This window comes from Psammomys obesus, unplaced genomic scaffold (genome assembly GCF_907164565.1).
Source record: "Psammomys obesus unplaced genomic scaffold, mPsaObe1.curated_primary_1811, whole genome shotgun sequence".
Classification (NCBI taxonomy): Eukaryota; Metazoa; Chordata; class Mammalia; order Rodentia; family Muridae; genus Psammomys; species Psammomys obesus.
The window spans coordinates 10661777-10688664 of NW_026596149.1; the positions used below are offsets into that span (position 1 = coordinate 10661777).

The window sequence follows — 26888 nt, forward strand, 5'->3', positions numbered from 1 at the left end:
TTGCAATGAGGAATCACCAGCCTTTTAAATGAATTATAACATATTTTTAAATACAGTTCTTTCTCAAATCATATTAATTCTCTGACTTTTTATTAATACATTCACTAACCTTCTGCAACATTCTATATACCTTCAGGTTCAAAGCTTCATTCTTCTGGCTTAACCAGACATTAGACAAGCTATATATATTTTTAAATATCTCTTGCTCTCTCCCTTGCTTTTCAGACAACATAAAAACTCTCATCAAAATCCTTTCCAAAAGTGGGCTGTTGCCCCGGGAGACACCGAGTGGTGCTCACTGGGACCAGGCAGTCTGGGCCTGTGAGAGCAGGCCCTCTGGAGCTTACAGTATAGCAGGGTGACTATGCCCTGCCCCGGAGCCGGGAGTACAAGGTCACCATACTCCACCATGTTGGACAAGGCCACCGTGCTCTGCCAAATTGGAAGTGTGTCTGGCAAAGGTCTAACAATTTCACTCTCGACAGACATACAAAAAAAAAAAAAAAAAAAAAAACAAACTAGACAGATTACCCACCAAAATACTGATGAAGCCAGAGCCATCCACCTGAACTTCGGCAGCTGTGACCACCAATGCGTCCACATTGGTCACGTCTTGCTACCCAGATACTGACACCCCGAGCTCCAAGGAATTTTCAGAATAGAATACGGAAAGGACTGCACATACAGACATTTCACAGAGACATTTAGACACTTATGGCTGGCATAAAAACCTCCGGGTCAGGTTCCTGGAGCCTTGGGGTCCCGGGACAAGCCCCCAAAATGTTCTGCCCAGTTCATGAACCCCAAAAGACCAGGAATAACTAGACTCTGCTGTAAATACATGAGGTTCTTTTTATTGTAAATTACAAGCCGCAGCTTGGGCCCACACCCCCCACCACCGAAGCAGTGGGAGCCAAGCATGCGTGCCCAGGTTAGTTGGGTGATTTAAAGATTCTTGGCCATCCCAGCATGCCCAAGGCAGGGGCGATTCCTGCCTGGCAAGCATCTATTGGTCAAAATGCTACATTTTGAATTGATTGGCTATAGGAAGGTCCCCAGACCATAATGACCTGGTGTCCCCCCCCTAGGGGGATGGGCCAGTTTCCTAGCAACTGTATCTCTAGTGTGTGGGGAAAGAATGCAGTAAGGCAATTCTTCCCCTCAGGGTATTACTGGACTTCTCCACCCACCTAGCTCAGGCCTTAATTAATAGCCCATTTTTAATCTTTTGGTCTCTCATTACCACAAGAAAAAAAAATACAGGTGTAGGTATGCCCCACACAGAGCCATGAGGAAACACTGCCTCATGCACCACAATCTTGCACCCTTTGCTGGCTAGACAGTTGACACACAGACTAGAGTTATCCGACAGAAACTGCAACTGAAAAAAATGCCTCCATGAGAGCCAACCGTAGGGCATCTTCTTAATTAGCGATTGCTGGGGGAGGGCTCTCGGCCCATGGTGGGTAGTGCCATCCCTGGGCTGGTGGTCCTGGGTCCTATAAGAAAGCAGGCTGAGCAAGCCATGAGGAGCAAGTAAATAAGCAGCACCCCTCATGGCCTCTGCAACATCTCCTGCCTCCAGGATTGAAAGGACCAGGCCTCCAATTCCAGGTACAAGATCTTCATCTCCCACCCAAGAAACAGCCTAGAGAAAACCACAGAAATAGGAAGGGACATCTGTTCTGGGCAGCCTTATCTTATCTTGTAGTAGAAATTTCTTTTCTTTTTTAAAATAATTTATTTAAATTTTTTTTATGTGCATTAGTGTCAAAGTGTCAGATCCCTTGGAACTGGAGTTACAGACAGTTGTGCGCTGCCATGTGGGTGCTGGGAATTGAACCCCGGTCCTTTGGAAGTGCAGTGCTCTTAACCACTGAGCCATCTCTCCAGCCCCCGTAGTAGAACATTCTTAACAAAAGAATGTAGTCCATCAACAACCTGGACGAAAGCCAGCCAGGAATTAACCCTGTGACTTCCCTGCCACCCACCAGTTTGGGTTGGTTTGAACTAGTTTAGAGAACCTCCAACCCCTGACCAGGCCCTAGCTAGCCCTAGCCAATCATGGATGCACTCGTACCCTTGCTTTTGACCTGCTCCAATTACAATAAGGATGACCTACCTGTCCCTATAAGACCTGTGCACCTTTGTCTAGCGTCTCTGTTCTGCCTGGATGGTGGCCCCAGCATGCTGGTCTTCTGCAGAATGAACGCCTGTTGTTGCTTGCATGCTACTTGAGTCTAGCCTGTTCTTTCAGCGTCTCCCGGACCCCACCAAGATCCTGCCATGTTTGAGTTCCTGCCTTGACTTCCCTTAATGATGAACAGTGCTGTAGAAGCGGAAGCCGGAAGCCAAAGAAAGTCTTTCCTCCCCAACTAGTTTTTTGGTCATGGTGATTTATCACAACAGTGGAAACCCTAGCTAAGACACAATCCAAGCCATTAACTGTCTCTGTTGGCTAACCACCCTCAGGGTACCGGTGTTGATCTTTCCCTTTTGCTAGAGGTGACCTGAATTCAGACTAATTTCAGTCTTGGTGTCTTCCTTCTTCCTGCAGTTCCCAGGTGCCACCAGGTGAGGGCAGTAAATGGAAAGATTTAAGTCCGCCCTGCTTAAACTGTGGGCCACATAAGCTTGCCTCTCAGGACAGGGGTCAGGTTCCCACCAGGTTGCTCAGGTTGGACAAATGAGGTTAGGAGCTAGCAAAGGAATCAGCCGGCTAACAGGAGTCTTGTCCCAAAGGTCAAGGCCCAAAGGGCAGGCTAATGAACCAGTCTCTGCCCCCTGAAAACAGGAAGTAGTTATTTGGCTACTTGCGTATCTCTCCTGGACTATGGCCTTGTCACCAAATCACCTAAGGAAAGCATTTAAGAAGCAATAACTTGTTTATGAAGAAGCAATCTCGAAGTAACTCTCGAAGGTAAAGAGACAGAGATTGAGATCATGTGTAGTGGTTGACTTTCAAAGAGCGTTCAGGAAAACAGTTTTTAGCTACGTAAGAAATTTTACAAATTATATTGGCGGGTGAGGTAAGACGGCAGTTACGGGAGCACGCCTGACCACGGGGTGGGAGGAGAGAATCAACTTCTGCAGAGATTGTTTTCTGATCTTCACAAACAAGGACGTGCGCGCGCGCGCACACACACACACACACACACACACACACACACACACATACACACAGGTAAAATGTAATAATAAATTTTACTAGTCTGTGTATCGGACTTCTGGGAGTTATTTATTCCATACACTCTTAAAAAAATCAACGGCCAAACGCTGTCACAGTTTAGGATGAATCCACACTAAATGAACTGTCCCTTTTGAAAAGCACAGGTGGATTTAATTTTTGCTGGTTCGCATTGGGAGGAATTGTCCCCTAGGCTGGCTGCTTATGGATCAAAACCACAAAGTTAAAGCGCGTGGCCCAGACCCTGGCTTGCCTCCGGTCTCTGGAGGAGCAGTTACTGGGACCTTCGGTGTGGGTGCCGCGGGGAGGACCCGCTGCGTCCTGCCCTAGGCCGGTCACTCCTCCTGCTACCAGGGGCGGGGCCTGGCGACGAGTTAAGTGCGGCCCAGGCCGGGCGGCCTCATCCGCCGGCCTCCGCCATGGACTGTCCGCGCGCCGGCCACAGGCTGCGGGTGGTTCTGGGACACCTCAGCGGACCCTCGGCCCCAGCGATTGTATCCTTTGGGCTGCGTGCGGGAGGGCTCAGGCTGGACGAAGCGCCCCCGCCCCGGTGCGCCGGAGAGCCGCTGCGCCGCCGGCTCTGCCCTGTCCCCACTCCCCGGGGAACTCGGGAGGAGCCTGCACCCCCATGGGCGGTGACCCGCCGCTTCCCCAGAGGCCCCCTGGCCAGGCGGGCGGTGGGCGTGTGACTCCCGGCCCGCGCGGACCGGTTTGAGCCCGCTCACCACCGAGGCTTCTTGCTTCGTGTGAAAAAGAGAGGCGTAAAGCTAGAGGTGGCGACGTCATCACAAAGAGGACTTTGCCGTTTCCGGCTGCCTTGGCGTTTTTTCTGCCCTGTACCTGAAAAGGTCAAGGACAGTTGTCCTGTAAACAGTTTCAGAGCCGCTCGCTTGTGGCTAAGGCAAGCAGGGATCCTCGGCAGTCAGGAGGGGGCGCCAGTCGTCAGAAAAAGAAGGCGCGGGATACAGGACTTAGCCTTGCAGGCAGACGCCCCTCTCCACCTGTCCTCAGGGTCCCCTTCCCAGGGAGCTCTGTAAGCTCTTTCAGGGCCCCAGGTCTCTCAGGTTTCCCAAGCTCTGCACCGGTTCCCGGAATGAGTGCCTGACAGAATGTGTGAGGAAGTCAGAGGTGCAGAAGAGACCAGAGTTAAGTCCATACGGATAAATGCTGGATAAATAACTGAGTCGAGAAGCCAGGTTTCATCCTCTAAACCCACTTTAAAAATCCCAGGTCTGGTGATAAATGCTTGTGGTCCCACCAGGAGATGCAGGCCTGAGCTGAGCATCAAGCTGGCTTCAAGGCTGGCCAGCCTAGTGGATAGGTAAAAGTGAGAGACAAGTCTCAAAAAGAAGAGCAAAAGCAAAGCAAAACAAAAAACTCTAAACCAAGGCTTGCACGCAGGTTCTCAAGGCTTGCAAGCAGGTTCTCTCCCCCCCCCCCCCCCCCCGAGGAGGTAACAAAGTGTAGGCGGCTCAATCCAGGGTTCTGGCCCTGGAAATTGCTAAAATCAGCTCTCTGGGATTTCCCCTTAGGCACTCAGATTACGCCAGTTCTTGCTTCTTTCCTGGGCACCCGGTGTCTCTGAGGCTGATCCTAATGGCTGTGTTTGACCTTCCCTGTTGCTCAACTGCTGGGGGGTTGCTGTGTGCCAAATCTGCAGCCAATTTAATCTCTTGTCTACTGGCTGACAGAGACAGACCATGATATCAGATGATGACTCGACTTCAGTTTACATTGAGGAACTGATGGGGAGAGATCTTGAGCAAGTGTGTTGATGTAAAACAGGAGCTAGACCTGCAGATTATCTGGGGGTGGAGTACCACAATCTATTTCTTCTTGGCAATTGGACATATGCTACATTTTGAGAAAGTCTGATGTATTGGTACTAGATATATTTGGAATGAAACTGCTGCAGTCTCTCACTATTGTTTTGGATTTTTTGTTGTCGTTGTTTTGTTTAAGATAGAATCTTACTCTGTAGCTCTTGCTGGCTGGAATTTGCTGTAAAGACTAGGTTGGCCTAGAGCTCACACCTGCTTCTGCTCCCAAGTGCTGTCATTTACAGTATACACCACCAAGCTCACCTAGGTACTGCCCTTCTAACTTGAGTCCGTTTCCAATTTAAATTGCCAGATGTAGCTAGCATCTGGTATTGATGCCAACACAGCGCCTCGCAGCACCCCCGAAGTCACAAAAGTCATAAGGAATGTTTTGTATTTACATAATTGGCATTATACTGTAGTCAAAGCTTTCTGCATCCACTTTTCACTTAACCTCATGCATTCGACATCATCAAACGTTTCCTCAACAACAACAAAGTTGTAGAATCAATGGAAAGGAGCCAAGGAGACTGGCTTGGGGACTGAGGTAACTTGCTCTGTAGACCAGGCTGAAGCAGGCCATCTCTGTGAGTTCAAGATCAGCCTGGTCTACAGAGCAAGTTACCAGTTAGTCAGCGCTACACCGTGGGATCCTGACTCAAAAGACAGCAGAGAGGAAGGAAGGAAGGAAGGAAGGAAGGAAGGAAGGAAGGAAGGAAGGAAGGAAGAAATAAAGAAAGAAAAAATAGGTCACATATAGCAGTCTATATTCACACATCTATAATTTCACCTCTCAGGAAGTAGTAGATAGAGGCAGAGGATCAGGAGTTCACAAATTCAAGGCCAGGACTTGTTTTATGATACTTTAGGACTTTAGGATACTTTAGGAAAGTCATAAAGCCGGAAAAAAAAAAAAGGCACATTATGATAACAGTATTCGGGAGGGTAAGGCCAGAGGAGGCTGAGACCAGCTGCCCCGTAAGAACGTCTAGGCCCACTCTTAGTTTCTTAGTGAGATTCTATTTCTGAACAAAAATAAATGATAAACAGTTTACGTGAAGTGATACTGTGGGGTTGCTTGGTTCGCCTGACACAGGGTCTCACTGTGTAGACCTGACTGGCCGTGGTGACAGTGAGAGGAGGCAACATAAGCACCAGTGGTGTTGCCCGTCCAAGGTCACACAAACACTCCTTTCTCCATAGAAACAAGGCAGGAGGCTGGTGTTCGGCAAAGAGGTTGGCTCCTATGTTCTACTGTGTTTTTCTTAACTCTTACCTAGGTAGCCCATCCCATATCAGGGCAGGCTTCCCACGTCAGTGTCTATCCTCAACAATTCCAGTAAGTAGAACTCCTTTTCACCTGCAACTACACTATGTACATGTTCTGGCTAGTTTGATGACAACTTGACACAAGCTATAGCTATCTCCGAATCTTGATGGAGAAATGACTCCTTAATATTGGGCTGTAGGTAATCCTGTGGATCATTTTCTTGGTGACTGATGGTTGAGGGCCCAGTCCATTGTGGACTGGTGGTTCTGGGTACTATAAGAAAACAGTCGGGGGGGAGGGGAGGCCAGAGATTAAGAGCACTGGCTGTTCTTCCAGTGGTCATGAGTTCAATTCTCAGCAACCATATAGTGGCTCACAACCATCTATAATGAGATCTGGCAAGCAGGCACACATGCAGGCAGAATACTGTATAAATAATAAAGAAATAAATCTTTAAAAAAAGAAAAAAAAAAAAAGCAGGCTGATTAAGCCATGATGAGCAAGCCAGTAAGCAGCTCCCCTCCATGGCCTTTGTATTGGCTCTTGCCTCCACGTTCCTGCCCTGTTTGAGTTTCTTCCCTGAGTTCCTTCAATAATGAGCAGCGATCTGGAAGTGCAAGTCAAATGAACTCTTCCCTTTCCTCTCCAGCATGCTCTTGGTCATGGTGTTTCAGCTCAGAATAGTAACCCTAACCAAGAGAGAATATAGAATCTTTCTAGTAGTCGCTGGCCTAGAATGTCTGTGCTCTGTAAGCAGGAAACACGAGACATGCTGCCCATTAGAACTCCCTGTAGACACACTTCACTTCCAGAAAGTCTTCTAACTGGTACGGCTTTGAGGAACTTTGGAAAACCTAGCTTAAATTTTCTTTGTGTATTCTAATATCCAAGGGGGGGGGGGGGACCAACATGTAACCTTTGAAAACCCAAGCATCAAATGTCACATTTAGTTTACCTTCTATTTTGACTTTACTGACATGTTGGCTAGCATTTGGGGAGTGGTAGAGGGAAAGAGAGGGACAGGGAGAGAGAGACACAGAGTCAGAGAGAGACGGAGAAACAAGGTTGATCTTGAGCTTAGGATCCTTCTGCCTCAGCCTCCTGGGCAGCTGAGGCAACTAGAGCCTCGCACCTGACATATGTATGGCCTTGTTTTAAAGGGGAAAGCCACAACACCAGCCTTGGAGTGGGTTGGCAGGCCTGTGATTCTGCTTGTGTGGGTTTTGTTCCTTGGGTTGCTTCTGAGAATGCCCTCAGTAGGCAAGTTAAAATGTATGCTTTGGGTGTGGTACCTGCCTGGAATCCCAGAGTTTGCAAAGTCAGGAGGATTTCAAGTTCAGGACCAGGCTATGCTACGAAGTGAGACCCTGTTTAATATATATATATGTGTGTGTGTGTGTGTGTGTGTGTGTATGTATATAATATATATAATATACATACAAATATACTCTATTGACTTATCTTCCACTTGAAAGACAATGCTTATCTACTGTAGAAAAATTAAAATTCAGAATTTTGAATTATTTCTGAAAGCAACCATTGTTTTAAAACAAAAATTTTTTGCAACTACTCAGCCACTGAGCAACATCTCTGTGCCCCCACCTCTCTCCCTCTTTTTCTTTCATTCTCTCCATCTCTCTCTGTTTTATCTTATATTACTTCTATCATATTTTATCATAACAAGTGTGATCATAGTATTCTACCCTTCATTTTTAAAGATGTATTTATTATATAAATGTTTTTAAGATTTATTTATTATGTATAAAGCGTACACACACACACACACATATATATATATTATAATGTTCTGCCTGCATCCCAGAAGGGCACCAGACCTCATTATAGGTGGTTGTGAGCTACCTGTGGTTGCTGGGAATTGAACTCAGAACCTCTCTGGAAGAGCAGCCAGTGCTCTTAACCTCTCTCCAGCCCTCTGCCCTTCATTATTAACATCCATTGCACGAATATAATTGCTTGGTTAATATTTTTCCATTAATACACGTTTTTGGTGACTTATGTAATGGTTTAGACTTAACACTCATCAAACTTTTCTAAGTTACTTCACTAAAGCCATACAAATAGAAACATTGAACTAAAAAGTACAAATGTAGGCAGGGTGTGGTGGCACACCCCTTTCATCCTAGCACTCAGGAGGCAGAGGCAGGAAAATCTCTGTGAGTTCAATGCTGGGCGGGTGGACCCAACAAGCTCCAGGCCAGTCAGAGCTCCGTAGTGAGACCATGTCGCACCCTTCCCTGTGAATGTATTTCAGGTTCTTGGTATACTGTCAACTTGTAATGTAAAATGGGGACTTACCTGGAGAATTTTTTTTCTTTTTTTTAGGTATACTTTGGATAATAATGTCCTAAGCCTGGAGCAGAGACAATTTTATGAAGAAAATGGGTTTCTCGTTATTAAAAATCTGGTGTCTGATGAGGACATTCAACGTTTTCGGTATAATTACTGTTATTTATGATTTCACAAAAAAGCATGTATTACATGAATGGAATGGTAATACATTGTCAGATTGACTTCTGCATGTTCAGAGTTTGTGTGTGAGAGAGAGATGTGTGTCTGGGATCGGTGTGTGCGCGTACCAGCACAGGCATGTGGAGGTCAGCAGACCGCCTTGCAGCGAGCTCTCTCCTTCCTCTCTCGTGTTTGCCTTCCCGTCTTCACGCCCGAGAGCTTCCTGGAGTTCTTGTGGCTCTGCGTATACTGCACAGAAGCAACGGCCGGAATATAGCTTCACACTGCCACGCCTGCCTTTGTGTGAGTTCTAGAGGTTCAAACCCATGCTTGTGTAGCAGGTGATCTACTCGGTGAACCTCCTCCCCACTCACATTCAGATGCCTTTTAACCATGGGATCTGTTGGGGAGTGTTTAGAAATACGGGTTCCGGAGCCAGACTCTCTGACTGGCATCTTAGTCCTACTCCGATGTTCTGTGACAATCCGCACATGCCTCAGTATTCCCGCGTTTAAAATGGGGCGTTTTCATCCTACTGGTGTCTCAGTGTCTCAGTGCAACAAAATACGGTAAAATAGATGGAGGACACTAGGGCCAGGGTTTGGCACTCCAGAGTTGCTAGAAGTGTTTGCTTTTCAGATTTTTTTGCACTAGGGATGTTCAGCCTGTAACATCAAATAAATTTCACTGCCAAATCTGAAACCTCCCTGAGTGACGACACGGTACAATAGCTGAAAAATCCCACACGTAGCCTCTTGCGACAGGTTGAAGCCAAAACATAGGTACGCTAAACATCATCCAGGAATGCCGTTAGGCCCGTGGTTCAGTTGTGATGGACACACAAGTAAAGTTTGTGTGTAGACCTGGATTCCATCTCCAGGATATCTCATCATGAATATGTAAATATTCCGAGTTGTTGTTGTTTTAAATCTGAAATCCAAAACAGTCTGTTCCCAGGCATTACAGGTAAGGGATACTCAACCTCTGTTATTACAATGGCACCGAATTAAGAGGTACTTCCGGGCCGCGGAGATGACCCAGGAAGTAAAGCGCTTGCTGTGACTGGCAGCACCGGGGAGAGGAGCACTCCGCGTCCGGCCAGTCTAGAGCTGTCCCAGAATCTGCAAACCTCTCCACAGGCCAGGGCCGGTCAGGTGTTTGGAGCCCACATAATGACATTCTTTGTAAATCTCATTTCAGGGCCGAGTTTGAAAAGATCTGCAGAAAGGAGGTGAAACCACCAGGGATAGTGATAATGAGAGACGTGACCATTGCAAAACTGGACCACACACTAGGTGAGCACGTGGTTTCCAAGATCCAGGATTTCCAAGAAGACGAGGAGCTCTTTCGATACTGCACCCTCCCCGAGGTGAGAACCCGGCCTGCCTTCAGGCTGACGGGCCAGTACTCTGCAAGTCTGCTTCTGGCGCCTGCTCAGTTTGCCCCAGCGGGCCCCGCCCCTTTCCTGTGGGCTTCCTAGCTGTGTGCCTCCACCCAGTTCCTTTCTGCCGAGGGTGCTGGGATGAGGCTCCTCAGCGAAGGTGACTGCCCCACACTGGCCATTGACAGCACCTGGAGACATTGCTGGTTGTCATCATTGGGTTGCAGGGAGCTAATGGCTTCTAATGGGTTGATGTCCCCCATGCTACTAATGGGACCCAGAAATTTGCTAATGCACAGAGGAGACCCAGGTCCAAAGAGAGAATTATCTCACCCCAAGCTGTCCATGGCATCATGATTGGCAGACTTTCCTATGGATTGTGTTCATTGTTGACGCCAGAGTGTCAACACTTACAAAGCTATGACTGTAATGGCTCTGGTCTGTGGAGGTATGAGATTAGGGTTTTGTTTGTTTGTTTGCTTTGTTTTGTGTTTTTGTTTTTTGGTGTTGATGACCCAACTCAGGGCCGTGTATACCCTAGTCAAGTTGCCTGCCCCCGACCCTTTAAGGTTCTGAAATACGTAGAGTGTTTCACCGGACCCAGTATATATATGGTCATACACATAGCGCTAATGTGCCCTCGAGTGTAACCCTGAGGTGCACTGCTAGCCCTGCATTTCAACAACAGGAAGTCAACTTCCTGTTGTTTTAGACCGGTCTCACTCTGTCTAACACTGACCCTGAACTCAAGACTCCTCTGCCTCGGCTTGTTCTGCCACCGTGGTTTTTCTGTGGATCATTGTACGCTATGCCATTTGCTTGTGCTTCTGATGTCCTACGAAGTTAATTTTACTGCTTTTTTTATTCCTTAGATTCTGAAATATGTGGAGTGTTTCACTGGACCCAATATTATGGCTCTGCATGGAATGTTGATAAATAAACCTCCAGATTCTGGTAAAGAACTTGTATTTGTTTGACACAAAAGAAAAGTATTGTTAGATTAAATCTGTAAAGCTGATGTTCAAACTCGGTCATATATACAACAATCAAGCTCTAGATGAAGGAATGTATATACTTTTATGTAACTTAAAACAACTTGCAACAACACTGAAGAGCAACAGGGATTTTACATAGTGACTATAAGGGTATCGCTAAATAGTCATGTAAGCTGTGGAGCTTAGCAACAATACTTCGTATATTATAAACGTCTCCCATTCAATGTGTTTTTGTTTTGTTCTGTTCTGTTTTGGAGACAGGGTTTCTCTGTGTAGTCCTGGGTGTCCTGGAACTCACTCTGTACACCATGCTTTTCAAACTTGGAGATCCCCCTGCCTCCGTCTCCCCAGTGCTGGGATTAAAGGTGTGTGCCACCACTGCCCAGTGCCTCTAAGTTTTTAACTTCATTTTTAACTATATGCATCTGTGTGTGCACATGTGCCCAGGTGCTGGCCCCTGTGCATGCGCTTCTGTGCACATGAGGGGGTGTGGATGCTGACAGCCTTGGTGTGCTCAGGAATGCTGTATATCTCCCTTGAGGCAGGGTCTCTCCCGTTAGCCTGCAGCTTACCAATCAGGCAAGGTTGGATTCTCAGTGAGTCCTGAAGTCCTCCTGTTTCTGCCTCTTCCATGATGGGATTACAAGTATGCACAATAATGCCTGACAGTTTTACATGGCTTCTGTTTTAGTTAGTTTAGTTTGGTCCTGAAGCACTAGGACCAAACTTGGGGAGGAAAGGCTTTATTTGGCTTACACTTCCACATTACAGTTTGTCATCAAAGGAAGTCAGGACAGGGACTCAAGCAAGGCAGGCACCTGGAGGCAGGAGCTGATGCAGAGGCCATGGAGGGGTGCTGCTAAGTGGCTTGCTCCTCATGGCTTACTCAGCCTGCTTTCTCATAGAACCCAGGGGATGGCCCCGCCCACAGTGAGCTGGGCCCTCTTCCATTGATCACTCATTGAGAAAATGTCCTGCAGATGACTCTCCTGGAGGCTTTTTCCCAATTGATGTTCCCTCCTTTCAAAAAACTCTAGCTTGTTCCGAGTTGGCATAAACATAGCCAGTACAGGTGCTGAGGACTGGACTCGGGTCCTTATGCTTGCAAGGCAAACACTTTACCAACTAAGCCATCAAAAGCTCTCAGCTGTTCTTAGCTGTGGCGTCATGGACTCTGCATCCCTAACCTGAAAACATTATTACGAGTAACAAAATTAAAGCTATTATAAATCACGCTTGAGTCCTTAAAGTGTCTTGTGCTTGTTTACATGTATATTCAAAGAACTCTCTACACCAGACATAGAATCCAGGTGTGTGCATTTTAATAACTAGCCCCAGAGACTATACTGCACTTGGCTCTTGACCCATACTGAGACATCCTTCTGTCAGAAGCAGAAATCATCCATGAGAGATGTTTGCCTTTTCCTTCTAACAGCAGGACCAAAAACCACAATGTCACCATGTTTCTTCCTCCAAGACTAAGGGAGCAGATGGTTAGGGAACCAAAATCCCAGGCCAAAGCCAGGGAATGTGGCCCTGACTGGGTACACACTTCTCATCCCACTAAGGACAACTTCTGACACAACCTTCAGCCACATAAAAGGGGGGACTGGAACGTAGCTCTCTATCATTTCCCTCACTTTCATTCATCCAGCTGGAGTGGGCTCCTTAGTGAATGCTTCCCTGTGACAAATCCCAAGCAGCACAGGAGTGAGGTGTAGCAGAGATGACGCTGTGTGACTGTGAGGAAGGAAGGCTCAGTGACCCTCTGGTGGAACCAGAAGAAAGCAGAAGACGCAGAGCCCTCATTGATACTTCAACTTGTTGCTTATCTCCTGAGACTGATTTCCTATCATGTTGTTTCATTTATTTGATTTTGGTAGATAGGTCAGTGTTCCAGAATTGTGTGTGTGTGTGTGTTCGTTCCAGATTTTCAGGCAAATGATAAAAGTCCAAGACTTCAGCATTTTTTGTTGACAGTGGGTTCTGTTGCAGGCAAGAAGACATCCCGGCATCCCTTGCATCAGGATCTGCACTATTTCCCCATCCGGCCCAGTGACCGCATTGTGTGTGCCTGGACAGCCATGGAGCACATTGACAGAAACAATGGTTGTCTGGTTGTGCTCCCAGGCACCCACAAAGGCACTCTGAAGCCACATGACTACCCCAAGTGGGAGGTAGGTCTGCGAAATTGCTAAATCTGCGTGTGCATGAATGTGTGTCCATGTGTATGTGCACATTCATGTGTGTGCAGGGCTTGTGTGTGTGTGTGTGCATTTGTGTGTGTATGCATCACGTGGATTCCTCAGGTGACTTCTATCTGTTTTAAATTGAATTTATTTATTAAATTTACATCTCAGTCACAGCTTCCTCCCTCCTCTCCTCCCAGTCCCACCTTCCCACACTCTGCCTTCTTCCCCCTCCCCTTCTCCTCAGAAAAGGGGGGGTCCTCCCCTGAAAACCCACCCCAGCACATCACATCAGGACTGCTTGCCAATGTGGGAGACCTGGGTACATGCCACATAAGTTCTTTCACAAAAGCCCTATGCAAGTGTGATAAATGACAAGTTAGGAATACTCACCAACTGATAGTGGATCTCAGAGTGAAGAAGAGGCACAGTCCGTCAGCCATAAATGCAAGAACCAGTAGAGACACTAAAGCAGTGGTTCTCAACCTTTGGGTTATGATGACTCCTTTGGGGTCAAATGACCCTTACATTGGAGAACACAGATATCTACATTATGATTCATAACAGTAGTGAAATTACAGTTATGAAGTAGCAGTGAGATGATCTTATGGTTGAGGTCACCACAACATGAGGAACTGTATTAAAGGGTCCCAGTGCTAGGAGGGTTGAGAACCACTGTTCTAGAGAGAGCTGGTGACTGAGCTGAGCATTTTGGGACATGGTAGAGATTCCTTCTAGGAAAGAAGTATGGTAGTCAAGGGCAAGCACAGGGATGCTAAGGAGTAAGCAGAGCTGGGCCCTCACAGTGCAGGTGGGCTGGAGGCTGCAGAGACACTGGAAAGATCAGCAGAGGGAGGACAGTTACAACTGGCTCTGGTTTGCTAGGGAACTTTCTCTTTTGTAGGCAGCGGGCAAAGTTTTCGTCTAAAGAAAAGTTTAGCATAATTGTCACAATGAAGTATACAGATCTTTGGTATATAATGTGATCATTTTGGGCATGCACACATACTGGTCACCATATGCAAGAGAATCAAAATCTCTCCAGCCTGAGTGGTCCCTGGGCACCACATGGTGGAAGGAGAGAAATGAATCCCATTAGTTATCCTGTGATTTCCACACATGTGTTGTGATAAGAGGGTCTCCTCTTCACACAGTGAATATATGTATGTATATAATTTTATAGAGAGAGAGATAGGTATGCATGCTTTTTTTCTTTTAAGGTTAAGTAAGGGTTGGTCCAAGGCACCAAGGCATCTGGAGGATTCCAGGCCATCTTAGCTTAGGTAGGGACACACACACACACACACAACACACCTTGCTGAGAGAAAAGGGCCCTGGGTTAAAACTGCAACACTAGCCTACAGGAAATGGCCATTTCCCAAGAAGGAATTTGGGATAGCCTTAGCAAGAATAGGATGCTGGGGCTGGGAGGATAGCCCAGGCAATAAAATATTTGCCTGAGGACCTGAGTTTGATCCTTAGAACTCAATTAAAAAAAAAAAAAAGCTGAGCATGGTGGGCACACTTGAAATCTCTGCTGAGATGCAAGGTAGGTTTTTCACTCCTCCTATTTTATACTTTGAGGTAGAGACTTAGGCAAGCAACTCCAGTTGAACTCAGCGAGTCAAACATGAAAAGAAGACATGGAGTAGGAAGGGAACTTGCTGGTAACAAGTGTCCCAGTGGGGTAAGGAGAGAGGAATTAGATGTAAAAATGGCTCTCATTCGTGTGTGTATGTGTGTGTGTACACACGAATGCACACAAGCATTTGGATGTGACATTTTCAAAGAATAACAGCAACAAAAGAAGCAATGTATAAAAGGGAAAATTGGACAGACGCTGAGGAGCAACATCCTAGGTTGATCTATGGATCCTTGTACTCCACCTTCCAAGTGCTGTCATTGCAAGTGTATGCCACCACCTCGGGCCTTTCACTCATTTATTATTATTGTTGTTGTTGTTGTTGTTGGCTTGCTCTGAGTGTGACATAAATGTTTTGCACTTCCATCCTGATTTTGGGAGAAGATTTAGCTTCTGAGTGATATTCCTGGCAGACAGGATGGGGATGACACAGAGGAAAAGCTCAGTAAGGAGAAGGTCAGGTTGGACAGGCCTAAGGCAAAGGTGTTTGCTTGCCTGTTGTGTTAGCCAGGGCTCTGTAGAGGAGCAGAACCGATGGGATAGATGGGTATTTTATATACGCATCTAAGTTATTAAATAAGCTTACATTAAAATAGCAGCAGCAGCTGTCCTTCGAGGCTGGGTGCTTCAGCAGCCAAAGTAGTCCCACAGCGCCTGTCTCACACAGGAGAGGCCAACAGTAGTTGCTGCTCAGTTGACCAGGCTGAGTGGGTCAGTAGTCCCAGTCTCATGTCTAAAACATGAAAGCTTTCTGGAGAGCCATCGATCCTCAGTCCACTATAGATAACCCGGAAACGCTGGTTCTAACATCGGCAAAGGAAGCAGCAGCAGCAGCAGCGGAAGGGAAGATAAAGCTCCAAAAGACAGTCTTTTGTCTTGTGCCCCCACATTTCCACCTTTTCTCTAGTGCTGCCCCTACTCTGGAAAGGTTTTCCTACACCAATTAAGGTAATCGGGAGGGAGAATTCTTCGGGTGAGGAAGGCTCCCTACTCAGGAGATTCTAAAACATAGCAAGTTAACATTAAAAGCAAGCATCACTCCTGTGTTAACCCCACGTGGCAGAGCTGGTCTGCATCAGGACTTAATTCGCTGTTACTGGGCATGTGTGGATGTCAGAGGACAGGAGTTGGTCCTCTCCATCCACCATGGGTTCTGGGTCATCAGGCTTTTGTGGCAAGTACTTTTAACCAGTGAGCCGTCCCACCGGCCCAACATGGGACTTGTAAGAAACTGACATCTGAAAATAGCTTTTATATTTAAAAACAAAACAAAACAAAACCGGAGAGTCTAATTCGGATAAGCTTTTGTTTGGGGGGAAGTTCAAGGACCCTTGTTTCCCCTGATGGACTGAAGTCTTGGTCATGCCACCTCAAATAGGAATGTGGTTTCTCTTATGTGTTCTAGGGAGGAGTTAACAAAATGTTTCATGGCATCCAAGACTACGAGAAAGACAATCCTCGTGTGCACCTGATTATGGAGAAGGGAGACACAGTTTTCTTTCATCCTCTGCTCATCCATGGATCCGGACGGAACAGAACACAAGGATTCCGCAAAGTATGTATTCAGGTTGCTACGTCTCCTCTCCGAGGATGAGTGGGCTAGAACAAAGATTTCAAGATCCGTTAAGACAGCAGGACTTCTCCCTAAGGGACCAGTTTATTGACCAGGATACATATATATTCACTCTGTTAGGTAGGACACAAAATTACCTTAAGCCCATAACCCTGTGGGCACTGAACCATGACCGTTCATGAAATTTCTTCTGAACAAAAGTGTCCTTTTCTGCTTTTGAGGCAAACGCGATGGCAGAATTACCAAAGCAGTGTCATTTGGAATTCATTTTGTTCATTCTAAGCACGACAGGAGGGAAGTTTATAATATCTTCACTACTGAGAAAAATAGTATTGATCCAAAACAATATTGAGTAGCGAACGGCACATACAAATCGGATTCAGCAGGCACTCCTGTCTTTTCACTCCTTAGTTTCAGAGTGCTGAAACCTTAACACTTTGCTTCCTACATTAAAATTTTCTTCACAAATAACCCAACTTCTCAGTTCAACAAGTCCAGCAGATCTGCTAGTCCCACGGGTCTGAACTTCCCCGTGGGATCACTGTGGTCTATACCAAATATCAAGACTCCTTTGGGACTAAGTGGGGCTTTCTGGTTTGTCACATGGTTCCCGCCACCCTTGCTGTTGTTTGAGCACAAAGATAAGGTGCCAGACTTACCTTCCATTTGCTTGTATTCCCACTAGGTTCTTGGGAGCTTTGAACTAGGCGGAGGGAGGTGGAGGAGCTGCCTTGGGGCAAAACTTAAGGGACTTCCAAAAACCCAGCAATCAAGCTAAATAATATATATTTTAAAGATTTTATTTACTTTATGTATGGGTGCTGTGTCTGCATGTTCACCTGCATGCCAGAAGAGAGCATCAAATTCCAGTGTCGATGACTGTGAGCACAATGTGGTTCCTGGGAATTGAACTCAGGACCTATGGAAGAGCAGACAGTGCTCTTAACCGCTGAACCATCTCTTCAGCCCACTAAGTAATATTTTAATGAATAAAACTCAAACAGCCATGCTGCTTACTGTGCAAGTATGGGGTAGAAGCATTGTAATACAACTAATACAACATTTTGATATACTGAATTTGTACTTTTCTATATTTTTCTAGTGTCTTGAATATTCTAGAAAAATATTCAGCATTGTTTCATAATTCTGAATCATCTGGAATAAATTCAGCAGTTTTTATATGTAAAACGACTCTTTGCATATTGAGTCAGTAACTATATTAAGAGATTCAGGAAAATCTAATAATACCATAAGAATGGCATACAGCTCATATTTTTTAACTGAATCATAAGGCTTTGATCAATTTTACTTTTCTTTCCTGATGTATGATCTGCTCTTTCTGATTTATTTCATCAGTACAGAATGTAGGGGCTCCAGAAATTGGTGTCCCTTTTACTATATGAGAGAGAATACAGTTAGTTCTTTTTATAAAGTGACATCTATTGCTTTTAGGATATTTGTTGTTAATCTCTCCCAGTTTTTTTTGCATAAAAAAAATTTAATTAAAAAACATCTTCAATTATACCATAGCCAAACATGACTCTGCATACAAATACATATATAGTGTATAATTTTGTATTTGAATAACTAAGTAAACCAGACATATTAGCAACTGAATATTAACTGAGTGCCATCTGAGAAGTTACAGTGACAGTTATGATCTGTCCAGTCACCTGAATTGAGAAGAATCATTTTGCATATGCATATCAGAATGAAGAAATTGTTGGCACAGATGCATTGGAATTTTAAAATGTAATAAATGTTTAATCAATTATTATTAATAATACACAATATTAATAATTAATACAACTATTACTATAAGTAATAATAGTAAATCAAATTTATAACTAGACACATGTTTTTAATGTATACTGGGATTTTAAAAACACATATTTCTGTTTCTACTATGCATGGAGAGTATGTCGTTTTTGTATACTTAACTTACTCTTCTTTCTTTTTTGCTTCCTTTCTTTCTTTCATTACTCAATTTACATCTTGGTCATAGGCCCCTCCCTCCTCTCCTTCCAGTACCCCCTGCTTCCCACATCTTCCTTATTTTTCAGAGTAGCGGAGCCCTACCCCCCCCACCCCCCCCACCCCCCCGCTCATCTATTCATGATGACTGTGTTTATCTTCTAAATTGTGGCATGGTAAGGCAGTCCCATTAGGGGGAAGTGATCAAAAAGCAGACAATGGAGTCCATGTCAGAGATACACCCTCTTCCCCTTACTAGTGAGCCCACATGAAGCCTGAGCTTCTCATTAGCTATATATGTAGAAAACCTAGATCTAGTCCATGCATTGTCCTAGGTTGGTGCTTCAGACTCCACAGGCCCCTTTGGGCCGTGGTTAGTTGGCTCTGTTGGTCTTCTTGTGGAGCTCTGGTCACCTTTAGGTCCCTTTATCCTTCCCCCTACTTTTCCACTAGGCTGTCTATGCTTCGCCCCATGTGAGTCTCAGTATCTTTTAAACCTTTGCTGGTGGAGCCTATGAGAGGATCCTGTCTGCAAGCATAGCAGAGTATTTTTGCTAATGTTAGGGGTTGTCTTCCTTCCATGGGGTGGGTCTTAGGGTTGGGCCTGGCATTGGTTGGGCATTCCCTCAACTCTATCTGTCCCTCTGCTCTATCTGTCCTATCTTTGTCCCTGCAGGTCTTGTAGGCAGGGTAAGTTTGGACTGAAGTTTTTGTGGGTAAGTTGGTGCCCTCCTCTGTCCACTAGTAGTCTTGGCTAGTTAGTGGGTATCCTCTTCAGTCTCCACACTAGCCTCTGCTATTAGGAGTATCAGCTAGAGTCCCCCTCATAGCCTCCCAGAGGCTGATTCTGACTTAGGTCTCCAGCTGCCACCACTCACTATTTCTCTTTTCTCTGTAGGCCTTCTGCCTTCTGCTTCCACTCTCCCCAGGTCTGATCTCCACCCTTATTTCTCTCTGTGCCCCCTCCTCTACCTTGTTCCCACTTTTCAGTCACTATTCTATTTCCCCTTTCGAGTGAGATTTATGCATCCTTCCTTGGGTACTCCTTGTTACTTATCTTCTTGGGGTCTGTGCATTGTAGTATGTCTATTCTGTGCTATATGACTAAAATCTGCTTATAAGTGAGTACATACCATGAGTGTCTTTCTGGGTCTGGGTTATCTCACTCTAAATGATCTTTTCTAGTTCCATCCATTTGCTTGCAAATTTCATGATTTCCTTGTTTTTAATGTGTAAATGTACCACAGTTGCTTTATCCATTCTTCAGTTAAGAGACATCTAGGTTGTTTCCTGTCTCTGGCTATTACAAATAAAGCTGTTATGGACATAGTTGAGCAGATGTCCTTGTTGTATGATCCATAATACAAGTATCTTTTTGGGTGTATGCCCAGGAGTGATATAGCTGAATCTTGAGGTAGGGATATTCCCTGTTTTCTGAGAAAGTGCCAAATTGATTTCCAAAGAGGTTGTAAAAGTTTGCACTTCCACTAGCCATGGAAGAGTGTTTCCCTTTTTCCACATCCTCACCAGCATGTGGTATCATTTGAGTTCTCTCCCAAAAAAATTACTTCAAGCTCTTCATCTTCTGTCCATAATGAGGCAATTTCAGCATTAGTAAAAGGTTACCATAATTTCTGCTGGATCTATTCCTGCTAATTGACAAAGTCTCATTTTTCCTTTCAGAATCAATTCAGAAGCCTTTTCTACATAAGTCTTTAATTTTTTACTTTGTTTATGTGCTATAAATATTTGTTCTGAGATACTATCTTCTCAGATCAAGGACACTGTTTCTGAATTATTTCTAATGACTGTTATATAAAATATTGACCCACGGTAGAAGTTTTAGAATTCCTTGTAGTAAGACTTTCCAATGATATCTCTTTATTGGACAACTATTATTATAAGTAGGAACTGAAAAAATAACCCTTTCCCTATCATGCTCATACAAAGGGATTGTGAAAACCCAATCTTTTAGATCAATTGCTATCAAAAGCCATGATTTAGATAATAGAGAAGGCAATGGGATTCCAATTGTAAAGAGCCCATTGGCTGAATCATTTATGGCTCTTAGATTTGTTAATATCCTCCATTTTCTTGTTTATTTTTTTATAACAAACGGGCATTTCATGGGCTGGTAGATTCTTTAATGTGTTGAGCATGTAGCTGCTCCTGTAGCAGCTGTTCTGGTACCTGTAATTTTTCTTTTTCTCATAGGCAGTTGTTCCACCCATATAGGCTTGTCAGTTAACCAGTTTAAAAGTCGGGCAATTGCTACCCTGCTTATGGACAATTTGAACAGTCTGTGATTGTTCTTGGTAATACCTTTTAATACTTTTCTCAGAAGCATTTTTTTATTTCATGGTTTGTTTTTGAGATTGGAAGAATGTTAATCAGTGTTTTCCATTGCTGGAATAAATCACATGCCCATATATTGTTGTAATACAGTAATTGCCACACAAACCACTCAAACACCAATCTCAGTGAGATATGAAAGGTTTATTGAACATAACACCCCTAAGACTGACCATGACCAGGAACACAATCTGGGCTCAGGAGCCAGAATGTGATGCTGGTCTGTTTCTAAGGTAGCCCTTTTATAGGGAAAATTGTAACCAGGAGCAACCAGGTTGCAACCTAGTTGCAACCTGATTAGGTGTAGGACCAGTTAAACAAAATATTTCCAAGTATATTGTATCTAAGGTAGTTAGACGAAGCATTTCAAGCTGATTGGATAGAATATTAGGCTTAGGGACTTTCCACTTCCCCACCTTTCTGGGAGGAAAGAACTTAGCAGGGTATTGTGGTTTTGTTTAAGTAGAACATATGTCATTAATTCAAGCATTACATTCAGCAAGTATTGAATTGTAAGTAAAAGGCTAGTCTCAGGCAGGCAGAACCTGAGCACCTGAACTTAATTTCACCTTATGATCAAAATGAAGACTTAAAAATAAGATGGTTTCTGTTTGCTAAAGACAAAAAGCAGATGTTAACAGAGGAGCCACCGTTATTCTAAGAACTAAAGTAGTTCTCAATGGAAGGGCTATAGATTTTAAGCAGGTTAAATAGGTTACAACAATATTAACCACATATAGTAGTAATTTTCCTAATTGTTCTTCTGGGCCTATATACTTGAACCATCTTATGCTTTGCTTTACCTAAGATAAAGTTTCAATCCCTAGAAGCTGAATATTTATTGGCCTGAAGAGGCCAATCTAGATACCAAGATTTTGGTCAAATTATTGTTACATCTATTCCTTTATATACTAAACCTTTAATTTCAATGCCATTTATTTGTATTTTTAGCTTTGGTCTCTGATCATTTATAGCAGTTTGCTAAAATACTTGTTTTTAATGTCATCTGAATTTTTTGTTTGAGCTGCTGATGCTGTTCTGTCCTTGATTACATCCAGAGCAGTGTTGTTTTTAATGACAAGCATTAAATCTTTTAATTGCTCTTTGGATGAGTCTCTCTAACTCTGACAGGGAATGATTGAATCAAATTTTATCTTGGTGCCTGTAGGAGGCCCCGAGGGCATTTTTTGATGGCAAAGGGTTACCCTTGTTGATCTGCATTCATTAGTTCAATGCTGGCCTTTGCCATACCTTCTGCATACTCCAGAAGCTTGGGGCCTTCTTTTTTGGATTATCTCTAGAAAAAAAAACATTGTTTCTAGGAGTGCCTTGCCTACAGTCTTTTTTCAAATGACCTTGCTTACCACAATTAAAAATTTGACATTTTGATTTTTCTTAAAACTTTTAGAATTTACTCTCAGAGTAGCATCATAAACATAAGATCTAATAACAACTGTATTTCTAATCCATTCTTCTATGAGTGCTGATCTTGCCTTTAAAGGTCCTTTTGCATTCTAAATTAGCATTTTCATAAGCCAAAGATTCTTTTAGTATTTGTCTGACTTCTGAATCTGACACTATTCTATTTACAACTAAAATTAATCTTTGCAAAAAAAAAAAAAAAGAGTCAATTTTATTGTGATTTTTAGAAAACTGTGCCTGTTTCTCAGTTTCTCTCTTAACCCGGCTATCACACAAATAATTGACCCTTATAATATTTAAACAAGCTACACAGCACAAAAACTGAGTAGTTATTACTCTATTCTTAACCTTGTCAGCTAATTTGGCTTCCTCCCAGCGTACATCCCAGAGATACTTGTACTTTGTAGCCTTTATGTTCTAACCCTCTCTCCTGTTGTCTCCTGGCCATCTTCCATGACCATTGTAACTGAGGACCAGTTTCCAATATTGCCATTGCCAGGTCTCTCCAGTCTTGGGAATAATTCTGTTCTGAGTTGCCTATGAATTTCATATCTGCTTCACACAGTGTTGAAACCATTCTATAGGAAACAACCACTTTCTTAAATCTCCTCAAATCTAATATGTCTATAGGATTCCATTTAACTTCTTCATAACCTTGGGGGTGCCTGTCATCTCCTAGTATGTTTTGTATAGTAACTGGATAAACTAAGGTTGGTTTTCTAAAAACCTTGGTCTGCCTATATTTGGTATAATCATGCAGTCACATATTAGATTCGTGTGTAAATTCCTCTGTCTGAGTATTTTTCATTTTTATTTATTAGCCTGTTTAATTTTTCTTCTAAGGCTTATATCTTTTCAGTCACTTTTACATTTTTCTTTTTCCTGTATCTTTAAAGCATTTTTTTTTCTTTGAGAGGTCACAGAAAACCACTATGGCTACTAAGGATAAAATATGAATTACACAGCTTATAGTAATTATAATCAATATTATGTCAATCTCAGTAAAGTCATTTAGCATTTCATTTTCTGCTATCTAAAGTAGCATTATACAGGGCCCTAAGGCCTTGTATTATGGTATTTCCCACCCTTTCCTCTCTTTGAGGACTTCCTACATGACTTACCAAATCTGATGACATCTCAGAGAATCATCACAATGGTGTGATTTCTCTGCCCATACATATAGTTGTACTACATGTTGGAATGACAAATGTTGTTTCTAACAAAATCTCATTCATTTGATTTTACCACTGAAGACTCTGGAGCCAGAGCCTGCTAGGTCAGAGAGGCAGAAAAAGTCTGAAAAAAAAAATCAAACTGAATGTCCCTCTCTTCTACTTCCTTTTTGTCTCTCTATCTGTCCTCTTCTTCCTCTTATTCTCTTTCTGGGACTCACAGGACAGAGGGAGAGAATCAACCCTTAAGAGTTGTCCTCTGACCTCCATGCAGATACACACACACACACACACACACTTAAAAACTTAAAAATCTTTTGTAAATTCTTAGTTAGCCTCTAGTCTTGGAAGAGGAGCTAAGCTATGCATGAAGAGACTGATTTAGGATACTATAGACTGTCTTTCAATTGAAAAATCAAATCCATAGTGAAATATGGCCTTTTTTGAATGACTCTGACTGACTCAGGGGCATAATGGGATTAATAAATTACTTTTCTCCAGTAACAGTTTATCCTTTCTGCACAGGCAATTTCCTGCCACTATGGCAGCTCTGATTGTAACTATATCAGCGTGAAGGGCACCAGTCAAGAAAACATCGAGAAGGAAGTTACAGAGATAGCAGGAAAGAAATACATTGGACTCCAAAGCAGCATTGACTTAAAGGTACCTGCATGAAATTACAAAGAAGGCTTCTCTTTCTTCAGATTTAATTTGAAAGCACACAGGCTTCTGTTTTGTGCTCACTTCCGAGCTGTTGCTGAGCCCACTAAGAATGACATCATAGGGCCTTAGCTATGGATAGTCAGTGTTGTTGCTAATCAATCCCCAGCAGTAGGCACATCCACCTTTGAAAGCTGGTTTTACTTTCTTTGTCATCACAAATGCAGGTTTGGGGCTCAAGGACACTGATTAGTGGTAACAGGGCAGGGGCAGGGGGAGGGCTCCTACAATAAGTCATATAGATGTCATGCTCCCACGCTGTCACCACTCTAGACTATTTTGATTCTCCTCCTCGAACCTACAAAGGTGAGAATGTGAGATCTATATAATCATTTAATCTCAATAATGAAATAACCTTGAGCTAGTGGTGGAGCACTAAGAGTTCCAAACCAGCCTGGTCTAAGAAAGAAAGAAAGAAAGAGAGAAAGAGAGAAAGAGAGAGAGAGAGAGAAAGAAAGGAAAGAAAGAGAAGGAGGGAAGGAGGGAGGGAGGAAGGAAGGAAAGAGAAACAGGAAGGAAGGAAGGAAGGAAGGAAACAGGCAGGCAAGGAAGGAAGGAAGGAAGAAAAAAGAAAGGTAACAAAAGAGAAAAGAGAAGAAGAAATCACTTCGGATAATTAAAAACAAAAGCTACAAATATGTCCTAGGTCTGAATATACTCTGATATTTGCAGGCCCTAGAAATCCATACCTTTCATCACCCTCTGTTCCGGAGTTAAAATGCCTCACACAGGTAACAAGGTTGTAATGAACTCTCCTGGTGTAATGTTCCATATTTGCAGAGTTGGCCACTGAAAAACTGTAAACTATTAAAAGTATTTGGGTCTGGAGAGATGGCTCAGTAGTTAAGAATGAGAACTGCTTTGGCAGAGGACCTAAGTTCACCTCATTACAGGCTTAAAATGGCTCCTCCAGCTTCACGGGGTCAAACACCTCTGACCTCTTTACGTACACTGAGCTGACATGCACATATTCATACATAGACACACCTATATCCTTGAAAATAAATTAAACATTTTAAAAAGCATATGTACTGAACATATACAGAAAATTTTTATCACTCTTGCCTTAAGCAGTAAAACAGGTATTTATATGACATTTGCATGGTATATGGTATAGGGAAGGCTATATACAGGCTCTGTGCAAATGCTGTGTCATTTCATACAAGAGACATGCAGTCCCATGGATTACGTTATCCAAGATGAGTCCTGGACTGGACATCAGGCTTGAGGTTGGTCAAGGTTGTGCTAAATGAGACCTCAGATACTGACTTTACCTGCTTGGTAATTTATAGTTCATCAGGTTTATTTCAAAGAACAATGTCAAATCCCACTATGTAATTATTTCTAAGAGACAAAAACACTTTCATGTCACTCATATTCCTCACTAAACTCCAATAGAACAGTCAAAATAAATAGCTCCCTGCCATTTCTTTTAAATGCTAGTGGTTGATCTAAGTGGCGGAATTAGGTTTTAGAGCTGACCTAATTCATTCTTTCCACCATACCTTATGGCTTGCTCAAAAGGTAAACAATAAATAAGAAAAGATAAGTTGCATTATTTGGAATAAAAAGGAACTGGGCATGGTAGCTAACTCCTGTGGCTGCAGTACTCTGGAAGCAGGAGACTGTTGCAAGTTCAGAGCCAGCCTGGGCTACAGAGTCAGCCTAGGCTGACCTGGGCTACTGTTTACAGTAGACCCTATCTCAAAAATAAAACCCAGGCCAGCAGGGAGACTCAGAAAGTAAAGGTTCTTCCACCAAGTCTAAGGACCTGAGTTCAACCCCCGCTACACTAACAGGGTGGAAGGAAAGAACCAACTCCCACAAGTTGTCCTCTGACCTGAACACGTATACTGACGCACACACGTACAAATAAAAATAAAATGTATTTTTAAAAATTCAAGAAAAACAAAGAAGGAAGAAACAAAATTTAAAAGCAAACTAGTAACCCGTGACATCTTTTTCCACTATTATAATCTAGTCTTGAGTAGAATCCTCAACATTCTTCAGGCCACAGGAAAGAGAGCTGGTAAACAGTTTGTACGCGGCCAAGCATTGTGTGGGCCTAGTTGCATCACTGCCATCCCTGCCTGGGTCAGATCTGTCAGGGCTGGTAGCTGGGAACCTATTACTTAGCACAGCGGCAACTACTGGCAGGTAGAGTAATTGGAGTCCCAGAACTAATCACCATAACTAACCATCTATGGAGGCTTCAACCCTTTTTTCTCATGGAGAACAGGGCAATGAAAGTGTCCCACAAACTGTTTGATATCATTTCAGGATACTTGGATATTTCGAGCCCGACTTGTGAAAGGAAAAAGAATAAACCTTTGAAATAGCCCTTCAAGAGTTAAGCATGGTGATGCGTTCCCATAATCCCAACACCGAAGAGGCTGAAATGGGAGCATCAACATCAAGAGTTCAAGTACAGCCTGGGCTACATAGCAAGATTCTATTCCTGCCCCATGAACAAAACAAAATGAATTAGCTCTTCATTGTGATTTTTAAAAAGGAAACAATCAAAGCAAAGCAAGATGTCTAAGAAAAATGTTTTCTTTCTGAGATGATAGCATCTTTTCTATTACCTGTTAACAAAATCAAGACACATGTACGGGGACTTAATTTCATGGCTTTAATTCTGCAGTTCTTTCATGGAATGAAACATTACTGTTTTCAGAAAAACTCACTTGGGGTCTAATAAAGGTGACTGAGTGTAATGTAA

General features: G+C 43.5%; 1 protein-coding gene across 2 annotated transcripts; it reads left to right on the forward strand.

The window, feature by feature from the left end:
• The first annotated feature begins 2902 nt into the window (after nucleotides 1–2902).
• On the forward strand, nucleotides 2903–26888 carry Phyh (phytanoyl-CoA 2-hydroxylase). 2 transcript variants are annotated; one of them, XM_055593740.1, is made up of 9 exons: nucleotides 3554–3681; nucleotides 6288–6346; nucleotides 8621–8731; nucleotides 9947–10115; nucleotides 11000–11081; nucleotides 13118–13299; nucleotides 16359–16508; nucleotides 23972–24109; nucleotides 26447–26888. In XM_055593740.1, exons 1-9 carry the CDS (start codon nucleotides 3607–3609, stop codon nucleotides 26498–26500), a joined length of 1020 nt encoding a protein of 339 aa, XP_055449715.1. In that variant the 5' UTR covers nucleotides 3554–3606; the 3' UTR covers nucleotides 26501–26888. The 2 variants fall into 2 exon arrangements, with proteins under 2 accessions (XP_055449716.1, XP_055449715.1); XM_055593741.1 differs by lacking the exons at nucleotides 3554–3681; nucleotides 6288–6346 and adding an exon at nucleotides 2903–2920.